General features: G+C 46.5%; 2 protein-coding genes across 2 annotated transcripts in view; both read left to right on the forward strand.

The window, feature by feature from the left end:
* Positions 1-15313, forward strand: part of LOC309564428 (uncharacterized protein) — a gene marked incomplete at its 3' end in the record, with an annotated part of 637385 nt that overhangs the window by 225017 nt on the left and 397055 nt on the right.
* On the forward strand, positions 6318-11147 carry LOC309563885 (uncharacterized protein; the record flags this gene model as incomplete). Its single annotated transcript, XM_082268521.1, has 4 exons — positions 6318-6404; positions 8520-8717; positions 8792-8894; positions 10037-11147. The coding sequence occupies 4 exons, from the start codon at positions 6318-6320 to the stop codon at positions 11080-11082; spliced, it is 1434 nt and encodes a 477-aa protein (XP_082124647.1). The 3' UTR covers positions 11083-11147.

Genomic DNA, 15313 nt, shown 5'->3' on the forward strand with positions numbered 1-15313 from the left:
CTATTGGTGTCACTGGACACTGCATGTACTGTGCACAGTGATGTCATCCTGACAGCCAACACCACAAAAATAGGTCTGGGGGCATCTGTGCTGTGATTGGTGGTTAGGATCGCATGACATAGGCAGGACAACCAGTCAGGTTATGGTTAGGGGCTAAAAGGAGCCAACAAACCTCCACTAACATACTGTGAGGTACAGAATGGCAACGTCCATCAAATCACACAAATCAGGAGCTTTATCCCTTAGACTCCATTCACACTAATACGACTTGTCAGCCTGACAAGTCGCGGACCGTCGCGGTCCATTGTGTGGTATAGGAACCGTTCTAATAGGAGCGACACAAGTCGCTCCGACTTAGAAAAAGGGTCCTGTACTACTTCGGGGCGACCTGGAGCGACTTGCATAGACATTCATTATATGAAGTCCGTGCAAGTCGCGCTGCACGCGACTTCACAGGTCGCCCCCGAAGTCGTGTCTGCAATGTGAATGCAGTGTTATTCTATGTACTGTAGGGATGTTCATTCCTTCCGCTGCCTTCATTAGAACTTCTACTGTAGTTCAGTCTTCTTCCTCCCCATATCCTGATCCAGAGAAGACATGATGTCCATTATCTCACAGTGATGAGAGCCAACAACCCCGAGACAGCTTTATGGAGGATGGATAAATGGTTCTATATTTAGGATGTATCCGGTCTATAAACCAGAGGCTCTGGATGGACAGTTGGATAAATGGTTCTATATTTAGGATGTATCTGGTCTATAAACCAGAGGCTCTGGATGGACAGTTGGATAAATGGTTCTATATTTAGGATGTATCCGGTCTATAAACCAGAGGCTCTGGATGGACAGTTGGATAAATGGTTCTATATTTAGGATGTATCCGGTCTATAAACCAGAGGCTCTGGATGGACAGTTGGATAAATGGTTCTATATTTAGGATGTATCCGATCTATAAAGCTATATATTTTATTACCTCCTCTGCTGTCAGTTCCAGCTTTGTCTCCTCTCTATTTACCTCTCACCTGGAACTTCCTGTCCGTATGTTACATCACTTCCTGTTTCTATCACTTCCTGTCTCTGCGTTCCACCGTCAATAATTAGGATTGCCTCTTTGTGGAGAATATAAAACCTTCAGCTTACGTTGTTTTTCAGTACAGAAAGCTGCTTTGGGGATCATTCTTTATATATATTGTACATATTAGCGCCTACACAGACACACAGTGTTTTCGCACATATACACTTGCCATCCAAGCCAATTCCGTCACTCCTCTCCTACATGTGAAAATCATCATTTTTTTGCTAGAAAATTACTCAGAACCCTCAAACGTTATATATACCTGACCTCATGAATGCGCTTCTGGAAGAATGGTCAAACATTCCCATAGAAACACTCTTAAACCTTGTGGACAGCCTTCCCAGAAGAGTTGAAGCTGTTATAGCTGCAAAGGGTGAGCCAACTCAATATTGAACCCTACGGACTAAGACTGGGATGCCATTAAAGTTCATGTGCGTGTAAAGGCCGGCGTCTCAATACATTTGGTAATATAGTGTATGTGGTTTTGGTTGACTTTGGAACGGAAAAATGAAAGGTTGAACTGTGGCAACCTGTCCTCTCAGTTTTTACGCCATTCAATTAAGAAATTTTAGGTGTGGAAGGACCCAGCGTGCTCGAGTCAGGAGATCTTGCCAAAAATACATTGCTTTTCAAAGGGAGATCACCATCTGTGGTAGCAGAGGAAACAAGGCCTCCTCAGTCAACATCACCAGCATGCACGCTCATTGAACCTTTAGGCTCCATGTACACGGGACATTGTAAATGGCCGTTTAGGAGCATTTGGGCGTTTTTTTCAGAAGCCCCTGAACCCACCTACATGTTATCTTATCTGTCCATGTACACAGGGTCGTTTACAGTCATTTGCAGGCAGTTGAGTTCAGGGACGTTTTTTGGAAAGCAATTATTTGCGTTCGAACGTGTGTTTCCCGGCGTTTCAAATGCAAAAACGCGACCAAACGCGACCGAACGCGATGACCCACGTTTAGCGCTCGCGTTTTTCCATTTTAAGTGGGAATGATTTTTTTGACCTCTAGGAACGGTTCTAAACACAAACGCTCGCAAACGCCCGCTAAACGCGGGTGCAAACGCGACCTAACAGACGTTTTGAACGTCCTAAAAATTCCAGCATTCAAAGGGACTTTTAACAACGTCCCGTGTACATTGAACCTTTAGCAATACTTTCAAAATGAAAGATGACAGAGGAAAAATGTAAACCATCCTAAACCTCCAGTGCCAGTGTGAGATAATGGATTATGAGGGCTTGGTTCCACTGCTGGATGAAGGGAAACTAAATTGCTGTTGAGATGAAGAACCACATTCTTAGCAATTTCAGACTCTGAGGTGGTACCAGGTCCACTGTCACAATTACCTTCTCTGGGATTCAGCACTGGGTCTTATCTCTGGAGCACAGCTGTCTGAGCTTCTAGGCCTTCACCTTGAGTGCAGGTGCCATAGGGGACAATTCTCCTGACTGCTGTGGTTTTAAGTTACAAAGCAATGAGGGGCTCAATGTTCTAGCAATGCATCTCTGTGCTTCAGCCAAGTCTCCTCCTGCTACTGAACTCTTCTGCATCCTCATGTGAACCATGTCCTCCTCCACGCCAGCCTCCAATCCCTGTGTCATGTCAGTCGCTGTGATCGCCTAGGACTCCTGGGCAACCTGAGCGTCTTTTGTGACCCCTCGACTCCAGAGCACCCTGAGTATCTTGTGTAACCCTGGGACCCCAGAGTACCTTCAGCATTCAGTGTGGCCCCTGTGATTCCACAGCACTGTGGGCATCCTGTGTGAACCCTGTGACTCCCGATCACCCTGAGCATCCTGTGTGATTCCAGAGCACCTTGAGCATCCTGTGTGATTCCAGAGCACCTTGAGCATCCTGTGTGACCCCCTGTGACTCCAAAGCATCCAGTACGATCTCTATGAATCCAGAACACTCTAAGCATCTTTTGTCACCCCTGTGATTCCAGAACACCCTGAATATCCTGTGTGACCCCTGTGACTCCAGAGCACCCTGAACATCCTGTGTGACCCCTGTGACTGCAGAGAATCCTGAGCATCCAGTATGATCTCTATGACTCCAGAGCACATTGAGCCTCTGGTGTGATCCTTGTGAATCCAGAGCATCCTGAACATCATATGTGACCCCTGTGATTCCAGAGCACATTGAACATCCTTTGTGACCCCCTGTGACTCCAGAGCACCCTGAACGTCCCGTGTGACCCCTGTGACTCCAGAGCATCCTGAACATCCTGTGTGACCCCTGTGACTCCAGAGCACCCTGAACATCCTGTGTGACCCCTGTGACTCCAGAGCACCCTGAACATCCTGTGTGACCCCTGTGACTCCAGAGCACCCTGAATATCCTGTGTGACCCCTGTGATTCCAGAGCACCCTGAATATCCCGTGTGACCCCTGTGATTCCAGAGCACCCTGAATATCCTGTGTGACCCCTGTGATTCCAGAGCACCCTGAATATCCCGTGTGACCCCTGTGATTCCAGAGCACCCTGAATATCCTGTGTGACCCCTGTGATTCCAGAGCACCCTGAATATCCTGTGTGACCCCTGTGATTCCAGAGCACCCTGAATATCCCGTGTGACCCCTGTGATTCCAGAGCACCCTGAATATCCTGTGTGACCCCTGTGATTCCAGAGCACCCTGAATATCCTGTGTGACCCCTGTGATTCCAGAGCGCCCTGAATATCCTGTGTGACCCCTGTGATTCCAGAGCACCCTGAGCATCCAGTATGATCTCTATGACTCCAGAGCACTCTAAGCATCTTGTGTGACCCCTGTAACTTCAGAGCACCCAGAACATCGTGTGTGACCACTGTGACAGCAGAGCACCCTGAGCATCCAGTATGATCTCCAGAGCACTCTAAGCAGCGTGTGTCACCCCTGTGACTCCAGAGCACACTGAGCATCCTGTGTTATCCTTGTGAATCCAAGCACCCTGAACATCGTATGTGACCCATGTGATTCCAGAGCACCTTGAACATCCTGTGTGACCCCTGTGACTCCAGAGCATCCTATGTGACCCCCTGTGACTCCAGAGCACCCTGAACATCCTGTGTGACCTCTGTCACTCTAGAGCACTCCGCATCCAGTATTATCTATATAACTTCACAACACTCTAAGCATCCTGTGTGACCCCTATGGCTTCAGACACCCTGTGCGACCTCTTGTGTCTCCACAGCACCCTGAGCATCCAGTATTATCTCTATGACTCTTTACCACCCTTAGCATCTTGTGTGACCCCTGTGATTTCAGAGTGCCCTGAACATCCTGTGTGACCCCTGTGACTCCAGAGCACCCTAAACATCCTGTGTGACCCCTGTGACTCCAGAGCACCCTGAACATCCTGTGTGACCCCTGTGACTCCAGAGCACCCTGAACATCCCTTTGACTCCAGAGCACCCTAAGCATCCTATGTGATCCCTGTTACGTCTGAGCATCATGTGCTAGGACTCTGGGCACAAATATCTTAGTGGTGGGGAGTGACCTCTTCCTAATGGGTCCAGTCCAAACCAAAGTTTGAACCAAACCTGAGCTCATCCCTACTCACTTCTTGTTTAATTTCATTATGGAGACATCCCTTCACTTCCTATCCTGTAGGCTCAAAAGGAAGTAAGTAGGGATGGCTTGGTCTAAACTTGGGTTTGTACCGAACCCAGAAGGAAGCTTTCACTCCTGACCACTATGGCCCATGGGGCAACACTAGGTCACTCATATCAAAAGCATCCTCAAATGTTTGTGTTCATGTAGCTGTGGGGTGGGGAAAGCCCTTGCCTCAGTTGTTTGGGCAGCAGTGGGTGGAAGAGTCTGATGTGGGATGGGATGGGGGGGCTCTGTGGGGACCCTAATGTGAGGAGGGAGGTGCTCTGTGGGGACCCTGATGTGGGATAGGATGGGATGGGCGGGCTCTGTGGGGACCCTAATGTGAGGAGGGGGGTGCTCTGTGGGGACCCTGATGTGGGATGGGATGGGGGGGCTCGGCGGGGACCCTAATGTGAGGAGGGGGGTGCTCTGTGGGGACCCTGATGTGGGATGGGATGGGGGGGCTCTGTGGGGACCCTAATGTGAGGAGGGGGGTGCTCTGTGGGGACCCTGATGTGGGATGGGATGGGGGGCTCTGTGGGGACCCTAATGTGAGGATGGGGGGTGCTCTGTGTGGACCCTGATGTGGGATGGGATGGGGGGCTCTGTGAGGACCCTAATGTGAGGAGGGGGGTGCTCTGTGGGGACCCTGATGTGGGATGGAATAGGATGGGATGGGATGGGGGGGCTCTGTGAGGACCCTAATGTGAGGAGGGGGTGCTCTGTGGGGACCCTGATGTGGGATGGGATGGGGGGGGCTCTGTGAGGACCCTAATGTGAGGAGGGGGTGCTCTGTGGGGACCCTGATGTGGGATGGAATAGGATGGGATGGGATGGGGGGGCTCTGTGGGGACCCTGATATGGAATGGGATGGGGGGCTCTGTGGGGACCCTGATGTGGGATAGGATGGGATGGGGGGGCTCTGTGGGGACCCTAATGTGAGTAGGGGGGTGCTCTGTGGGGACCCTGATGTGGGATGGGATGGGGGGCTCTGTGGGGACCCTAATGTGAGGATGGGGGGTGCTCTGTGGGGACCCTGATGTGGGATGGGATGGGGGGCTCTGTGAGGACCCTAATGTGAGGAGGGGGGGTGCTCTGTGGGGACCCTGATGTGGGATGGGATGGGGGGCTCTGTGAGGACCCTAATGTGAGGATGGGGGGTGCTCTGTGGGGACCCTGATGTGGGATGGGATGGGGGGCTCTGTGAGGACCCTAATGTGAGGAGGGGGGGTGCTCTGTGGGGACCCTGATGTGGGATGGGATGGGGGGCTCTGTGGGGACCCTAATGTGAGGAGGGGGGTGCTCTGTGGGGACCCTGATGTGGGGTGGGGGCACTTTGTGGGGGCCCTGATATAAAAAAAAAATTATAGGCTATAATGGAGTACTGGAACCTCTTTTGGGCCACTTAAAGCACTGGTCCAAATCCAAGCTCATCCATCCCTAGAGAATTTTAAACCTTCCCCACTCTCCAGAACTAGAAAAAAAAAAGTTTTGGCTTTAGATATACTTTATCCATCCAAACTGACCCAGACTTCATAAAACCAGCTCCCGTATGAAAGGATAAAAGATCTTGAACTGGCCAGAAGCAGGAGGCTTTCCAAGCAATGGTAACTAGAGATACCTTGAAGATGCCGAAGAGCAATAACTCCGAGACAAACGTCTGACGATGTCCTCAGTTCTGATAAGAAATCGAATGAGAGAGAAAGTAAAATTGGTTACGCTATCTGAAGATCAAGATCCCAAGGAACATCTGGTGATACCCAGCTCTCATGACGATAGCTTACTCCATATTTTACTGTATTGTTCATGTTTTTGTAAAAAGAACATCTGGAATTTTAAAATACACTTTTAAATCGATTCAATAATCCATAAGCCAAAAATAAATAAATAACCACCCAATATAAACGTCTCCTTGAACTATCTAGTATCCTATACAAACAAAATTATTGTATATTGTTGATAAAGTTGTAGCTCCATTTTTTAATTCTTGACTTTTAAAAAAAAAAACATAACTATAATATAAATTATATATATTTTTATGATATATTTTCATCGTTTGGGTTTTAACGCAGGTGTAGTATCTGCAACAGAATTGAAAAGCACACTACAAAGTGGCTGTCAAAGCATTGAACATTCTTCACAAGGAGGTAATTCTAGGTATTGTCAATGGAACGCAGAGACAGGAAGTGATATGAGCCACAGACAGGAAGTGATGTCACATATAAATTGGAATTTCCGGGTGAGAGCTGAGTCAATAGGAAGTAGAGAGGAGACATTGTTGGAACTGGCAGCTGAGGAGGTAATAAGATATTATTTTATATTTATACCCAGTAACCCCCCCCCGTCATGTCCGTCCTCTTCCTCCATAGTCACTGTGACGTCTTTTATCTCCAGCAGATGATGATACATGTAATTGTAGGGGAATACACTGTAATATGAGCTTGTAACAGTCCTAAATATAGAGTCATTTATCAATTTGTCCTTCCAGAGCCTCTGGTTTATAGACCGGATACATCCTAAATATAGAACCATTTATCAAATTGTCCATCCAGAGCCTCTGGTTTATAGACTGGATACATCCTAAATATAGAACCATTTATCCAACTGTCCATCCAGAGCCTCTGGTTTATAGACCGGATACATCCTAAATATAGAACTATTTATCTAACTGTCCATCCAGAGCCTCTGGTTTATAGACCGGATACATCCTAAATATAGAACCATTTATCCAACTGTCCATCCAGAGCCTCTGGTTTATAGACCGGATACATCCTAAATATAGAGCCATTTATCCAACTGTCCATCCAGAGCCTCTGGTTTCTAGACCAGATACATCCTAAATGTAGACCTACAATAAGGTCCTGTATAGACAAGCAGGAGGTGAGGAGGATTCTAAAAGTCTGTTGTGAATTTTTTTTTTTTTTGCCCGCTCTTACAGCCCATTCAGACTGGCGCGACACGACTTTGTGGGGGGACTTCAGCACGACTTGCACGGACTTCATATAATTGAAGTCAATGCAAGTCGCCTCCAGGTCGCCCCAAAGTAGTACAGGACCCTTTTTCTAAGTCGGAGCGACTTGTGTCACTTCTATTAGAACGGGTCCTGTACTACTCAATGGCGAGCGACCCACCGCGACTTGTCAGGCGACCAAGTCGCCTGACAAGTCGTGCTAGTCTGAATGGACTCTTAGGATAATAAAGTAGTAAAAACAATAACGGATGAATCATTAACACCCAGTAGCTGTCCTCATGGTACATAACCCACCACAGTGCCTCCGCCTCACTACCTGACTGCCGAGAGCAAACAGAAGAAGATTCTAGAAGTCACCAAGAAGATTACGGAGTTGCTGACAGGAGAGGTGAGCGGTGCTGGGAATTCTGGGACATTATCCAGTAACAGACAAGGGATGTGTCTGGATGGTGACTGTATCATTGTGTGTGTCAGGTTCCTATAAGGTGTCAGGATGTCACTGTCTATTTCTCCATGGAGGAGTGGGAGTATTTAGAAGGACACAAGGATCTCTACAAGGACGTCATGATGGAGAATCAGCCGCCCCTCACATCACCGGGTAAGAGGAGACTTTATTGTAAAGGAGAGAGCAGTACGGAGGATCCACCTAGATCCCCCATCATCTGATAAACACATAGAAACAATGTATTCAGTCAGTGTGTGTGTTTCCTACAGATGGATCCAGTAATGGGAACCCACCAGAGAGACGTCCCCGTCCTCTGTATTCCCGGGATTCCACACAGGAAGATCACACCATCCCTCACCATCATCAGGTAGATGAGTACAGTAACAATCACTGGTAGTTGTAATGTCTATACACGCTTGTTTGATAAATCAATGTCTTAATATATTATCCAGTGTGGAAACCTTGGGGATTATAATATTGTTGTTAAAGAAGAGTTTACAAATGATGAAGAATATGGTTTTACGGAGGAGTATTCAGGAGGACACAAGGATGACTTAAAGCATTCGCCTAGAAACATAAAACAAACAGAGAGATGTCCCAGTCCTCTGTATTCTTTAAAGGAAGATCACACCATCGCTCACCATGATCAGGTAGATTTTAAGCTATAATTTATATAATCTCTTGTTGCTCTTTACAAATGTATTCTATCATCTTTGGGGTTTAGGATGAAGAACTTAAATACATCAAAGTTGAGGTTAAAGAGGAAGAAGAAGAGACGTTGGTGAGTGGAGATCAACAGGAGGAATCTTCTCTATATATAGACACAAGTAAGTAATAAACACGAAATTCAAAACTTATTACACCACATGGCCTGAAAAAAAAAAATGCTTGGGATCCTCCTCAAAATTCATATAAGACCCTTAACAATAATGTCAGGTCTCCTGCAAACGAGGTGGAGATCATGTAAACCATATGAAAGGTCCATCTTCATTTCTCAACATAACGTCACGTTCTCAACAAATGAGGAGGAAACACTGTACACCATATGAAAGGTCCATCTCCATTCCTCAATATAACGTCATGTTCCCAACAAATGAGTAGGAGATACTGTACACCATATGAAAGGTCCATCTCCATTCCTCAATATAACGTCATGTTCCCAACAAATGAGGAGGAGATACTGTACACCATATGAAAGGTTCATCTCCATTCTTCATTATAATGTCGTGTTCCCAACAAATGAGGTGGCGATCCTAAACGCCATATGAAAGGTCCATCGTTGTACCTCAAAAAAATGTCATGTTCCCAACAAATGAGGAGGAGATACTGTACACCATATGAAAGGTCCATCTCCATTCCTCATTATAACGTCATGTTCCCAATAAATGAGGAGGAGATACTGTACACCATATGAAAGGTCCATCTCCATTCCTCAATATAACGTCATGTTCCCAACAAACGAGGAGGAGATACTGTACACCATATGAAAGGTCCATCTCCATTCCTCAATATAACGTCATGTTCCCAACAAATGAGGAGGAGATACTGTACGCCATATGAAAGGTCCATCTCCATTCCTCAATATAACATCATGTTTCCAACAAATGAGGTGGAGATACTGTACACCATATGAAAGGTCCATCTCCATTCCTCAATATAATGTCATGTTCCCAACAAATGAGGAGGAGATACTGTACACCATATGAAAGGTCCATCTCTATTCCTCAATATAACGTCATGTTCCCAACAAATGAGGAGGAGATACTGTACACCATATGAAAGGTCCATCTCCATTCCTCAATATAACGTCATGTTCCAAACAAATGAGGAGATATTGTCCATCATGTGAAATTGTCATCTCCATCCAATGCCTATTGTAAAATTAGATCTAGGCCAACACATATGACCTCTGAATAAAAGGCATGAAGAATATTTTTACTTTTTATTTCAAAACTCTTTTCTCTAACAGATGGAAACTATGCCCGGAATTCCTCTGATGGACACCTCATTGTATCTCCAGATATTAATGTAAAAACAAAAGGCAACAACAGACGATGTTCTCCAGAAGTAAATCCGGTTACACGTAATATACATCACAGACCTTGCCATTCGAAAAGAACTGGGAATTCCTCTAATCCTAAGGAATCTTCTAAAAAATCGAATTCTGTTACTCCAGATAGACACCGTACGAATGCATCAAAAGATCCATCTAATCCCAAGGAATCTTCTTCAAGCCATGAAACAGTCCATGTGGGAGAGGGTTCATTGTCATGTTCAGTGTGTGGAAAATCATTCACTGAAAACAAAGCACTTCTTAGACATGAGAGAAATCACAAGAGCGGGCGTCGCTATTCGTGTTCAGAGTGCGGGAAATGTTTCATTCAGAAAGGACACTTTCTCACTCACCAGAGAAGTCACACAGGCGAGCGTCCTTTCTCCTGTTCAGAGTGCGGGAAATGTTTCATTGAGAAAGGCAAACTTCTTATACACCAGAGAACCCACACAGGAGAGCGCCCTTACCCATGTTCAGAGTGCGGGAAATCTTTCAGTGAGAAAAAAACACTCCTCACACACCAGAGAAGTCACACGGGCGAGCGTCCTTATTCGTGTCCAGAGTGCGGGAAATGTTTTATTCAGACAACAGACCTTCGTAAACACCAGAGAAGTCACACAGGCGAACGTCCTTATTCGTGCACAGAATGCGGGAAAAGTTTCATTCTGAAAGGAGACCTTCGCAAGCACAAAAGGAGTCACACGGGCGAGCGTCCTTATTCGTGTTCGGTGTGCGGGAAAAGTTTCACTCTGAGAAATGCACTTGTTAGACACCAGAAAATTCACACGGGTGAGCGCCCGTACTCGTGTTCAGATTGTGCAAAATCTTTTATTCAGAGGGGAGACCTCGTTAAACACCAAAGAATTCACACCGGGGAGCAGCCTTTCTCCTGTTCAGAGTGCGGGAAGGGTTTCGCAGAGAAAGCAAAACTTGTGAAACACCAGAAAATTCATACAAGCTAGCGTCCTTTGTCCTATTCAGAGGGTGGGAAATGTTTTACAGAGACAAAAACTTTGTAAACACCAGGAAAGTCACTTTTTTCATGTTCAGAGTTCGGCATGGGCGTCCGCAAGGGGGGTCAAGTGCCCCCCCCCCCCTGGAAATTTTCTGGCCTGCTCTTATAGGGGAATCTATGGGGAATCTGCTCTAAAGGGGGATCTATGGGGACCCTGCTCTAAAGGGGATCTATGGGGGACCCTGGCCTGGCCTGCTCTAAAGTGGGTCCTATGGGGGCGAAAAGGGGCAGAGCATGGGTGACCTTAAAATGATGCCCCCCCCCCCCCCCCTGAAAAAAGTTCTGCGGACACCTATGGAGTGCGGGAAAAGTTTCAATGGAAAGTCAAACTACTTACACACCAGATATCACGCTCTAGGAAGAGCCATTTTACATTCTCAGAGTTGGGTAAATGAAGCTGATGTCAAATGTATGGTGGTATTTACCAAGTGGGGCAGCTTAGTCCATGTATGCTAAAAAAATAGATTCTCGTAGAAGTGATTTCTCAGGTCAGCCTGCTACAGTTCCTGGCTCTCTTGCACAATATAGATTAAATATCCAGTAGGATAGAGTGGGAGTCGCTCATGATGGGTGGGGAAGGTACAGTGCATCTGGAAAGTATTCACAGGGCTTCACTTTTTCTACATAGTGTTATGTTACAGCCTTATTCCAAAATGGATTAAATTCATGAATTTTCCTCAAAATTTTTGCAAATTTATTAAAAATAAAATCACAGCCTTTGCTCAATACTTTGGTGAAGTTCCTTCGGCATCAATTACAGCCTCAAGTCTTTTGAGTATGATGCAACAAGCTTGGCACACCTATTTTTGGGCAGTTTCTCCCATTCTTCTTCCAGGACCTCTCAAGCTCCATCAGGTTGGATGGGGAGTGTCAGTGCACAGCCATTTTCAGATCTCTCCAGAAATGTTCAAGTCTGGGCTCTGGCTGGGCCACTCAAGGACATTCACAGAGTTGTCCCGTAGTCACTCCTTTGTTATCTTGGCTGTGTGCTTAGGGTCATTGTCCTGTTTGAAGATGAACCTTCGTCCCAGTCTGAGGTCCAGAGCGCTCTAAAGCAGGATCAAGGATGTCTCTGTACATTGCTGCATTCATCTTTCCCTCGATCCTGACTAGTCTCCCAGTTCTTGCCACTGAAAAACATCCCCACAGCATGATGCTGCCACCACCATACTTCACTGTAGGGATGGTATTGGCCAGGTGATGAGCGGTGCCTGGTTTCCTCCAGACATGAAGCTTGTCATTCAGGCCAAAGAGTTCAATCTTTGTTCCTTCAGACCACAGAATTCTGCTTCTCATTCGCAAAATCCAGGCGAGCTGTCATGTGCCTTTTACTGAGGAGTGGCTTCCGTCTGGCCGCTCTACCATACAGGCCTGATTGGTGGAGTGCTGCACAGACGGTTGTTCTTCTACAAGGTTCTCCTCTCTCCATAGAGAAACACTGGAGCTGTGCCAGAGTGACCATCGGGTTCTTGATCACCTCCCTGACTAAGGCCCTTCTCCCCCCGATCACTCAGTTTGGCTGGGTGGCCCGCTCTAGGAAGAGTCCCGGTGGTTCCAAACTTCTTCCATTTACAGATAAAGGAGGCCCCTGTGCTCATTGGGACCTGCAAAATTTTTTCTGATCCCTTCCCCAGATCTGTGCCTCCATACAATCCTGTCTCGGGAGGTCTACAGACAATTCCTTGGACGTCATGGCTTGGTTTGTGCTCTGACATGCACTGTTAACTGTGGGACATTCTACAGACAGGTGTGTGCCTTTCCAAATTATGTCCAATCAACTGAATTTACCACAGGTGGACTCCAATCAAGTTGTAGAAAAATCTCAAGGATGAACAGCGGAAACAGGATGCACCTGAGCTCAATTTTTGAGTGTCATGGCAAAGGCTGTGAATACTTATGTACATGGGATTTTTTTTTGCAAAGATTTCAAACAAACTTCTTTCATGATGTCATTATGGGGAATTGTTTGTAGACATTTGTGGAAAATAATGAATTGAATCCATTTTGGAATAAGGCTGTAACATAACAAAATGTGGAAAAAGTGCAGCGCTGTGAGTACTTTCCGGATGCTCTGTATACAGACCTAAACGTAGCACTCCAACAACGTTCCTGTATGACTTTTTACCGAAGTCCCATATCGGCAAAAAAACTCACCAATTTCGAGAATATGCAGACGCTCTTTAAGGTGACAAATAGAGATGTATACGAGGTGTGACCATTCAATTCCTGGAATGGACTGCAATAAAAATAGTTTGTGTAGGAGCATTGTTGACGTGGAGAATCCACTTGTCACGCCAGAGTTCTGGTCTTTTCCTCTGAACAGATTCCCGTAACCTTTTCAGAATTTCCAAAGAACAGTGGGCTCCCATTCACAGAACCAGATCACAAGTGGTATGTTGGTGTCCGGACACAGTTACCCTCAATACCGCTTGTGATCCTAAAACTATATTTACCGCAAAACTCTGAAAACGCTTGGTAAATACCGCATGAACAGGTGTTAAACTCAATTCACAGAAGGAAATAAATCATTAAATGCATGAAATGCATCACGTTCTTAACAACCAATGAGTCATCAGCTGTCAGCGGGATTTCCCACTGTTAGCTGAATATAATGAAAAGAATAACCGGCATTAAAAAATAAGGCATTCCCCATCCATACCAGGGCCTTCAGGTCCAGTGTAGATTTTGAGGGGAACTCCCATGCCAAAAACTCCCATGTAATGGTTGTTAAGGCGTGAGCGGCCGCTGCGTCCTTAACAACCGATGAGTCATCAGCTGAATGTAATGAAAACAATTACCTGCATTAAAAAATAAGGGGAAAAAACGGTGTGGGGTTCCGCCTTACCAATCTGTATGGTATGGATTTTTGGGGGGGGGGACCCCACGCTGTTTATTTCCCCTGATTTTTTAATGCGGGTAATTGTTTTCATTACATTCAGCTGATGACTCATCGGTTGTTAAGGACGCGGCGGCCGCTCACGCCTTAACAACCATGACATGGGAGTTTTTGGCATGGGAGTTCCCCTCAAAATCCATACTGGACCTGAAGGTCCTGGTATGGATTGGGGATGGGGATCCCACGCCTTATTTTTTAATGCCGGTTATTTTTTTCATTACATTCAGCGGTCAGTGGGGAATCCTGCTGACAGCTGATGACTTATTGGTTGTTAAGAACGCGATGGCTGCCTGCTCCTTAACAACCATGACAGTTACTGGTTGGTAATGAGGCCGACGGCCGCCTGCTCCTTAACAATCATGACAGTTACTGGTTGGTAATGAGGCCGACGGCCGCCTGCTCCTTAACAATCATGACAGTTACTGGTTGGTAATGAGGCCGACAGCCGCCTGCTCCTTAACAACCATGACAGTTAATGGTTGGTAATGAGGCCGACGGCCGCCTGCTCCTTAACAATCATGACAGTTACTGGTTGGTAATGAGGCCGACAGCCGCCTGCTCCTTAACAATCATGACCGTTACTGGTTGGTAATGAGGCCGACAGCCAATTGCTCCTTAACAATCATGACCGTTACTGGTTGGTAATGAGGCCGACGGCCGCCTGCTCCTTAACAATCATGACAGTTACTGGTTGGTAATGAGGCCGACAGCCGCCTGCTCCTTAACAATCATGACCGTTACTGGTTGGTAATGAGGCCGACAGCCGCTTGCTCCTTAACAATCATGACCGTTACTGGTTGGTAATGAGGCCGACAGCTGCCTGCTCCTTAACAATCATGACCGTTACTGGTTGGTAATGAGGCCGACAGCCGCCTGCTCCTTAACAATCATGACCGTTACTGGTTGGTAATGAGGCTGACAGCCGCCTGCTCCTTAACAATCATGACAGTTACTGGTTGGTAATGAGGCCGACAGCCGCCTGCTCCTTAACAATCATGACAGTTACTGGTTGGTCATGAGGCCGACAGCCGCCTGCTCCTTAACAATCATGACAGTTACTGGTTGGTAATGAGGCCGACAGCCGCCTGCTCCTTAACAATCATGACCGTTACTGGTTGGTAATGAGGCCGACAGCCGCCTGCTCCTTAACAATCATGACCGTTACTGGTCGGTAATGAGGCCGACAGCCGCCTGCTCCTTAACAATCATGACCGTTACTGGTTGGTAATGAAGCCGACAGCCGCCTGCTCCTTAAAAATCATGACCGTTACTGGTTGGTAAT

Source organism: Pelophylax lessonae, assembly GCF_965119305.1.
Source record: "Pelophylax lessonae genome assembly, chromosome: 9".
Lineage (NCBI taxonomy): Eukaryota > Metazoa > Chordata > Amphibia > Anura > Ranidae > Pelophylax > Pelophylax lessonae.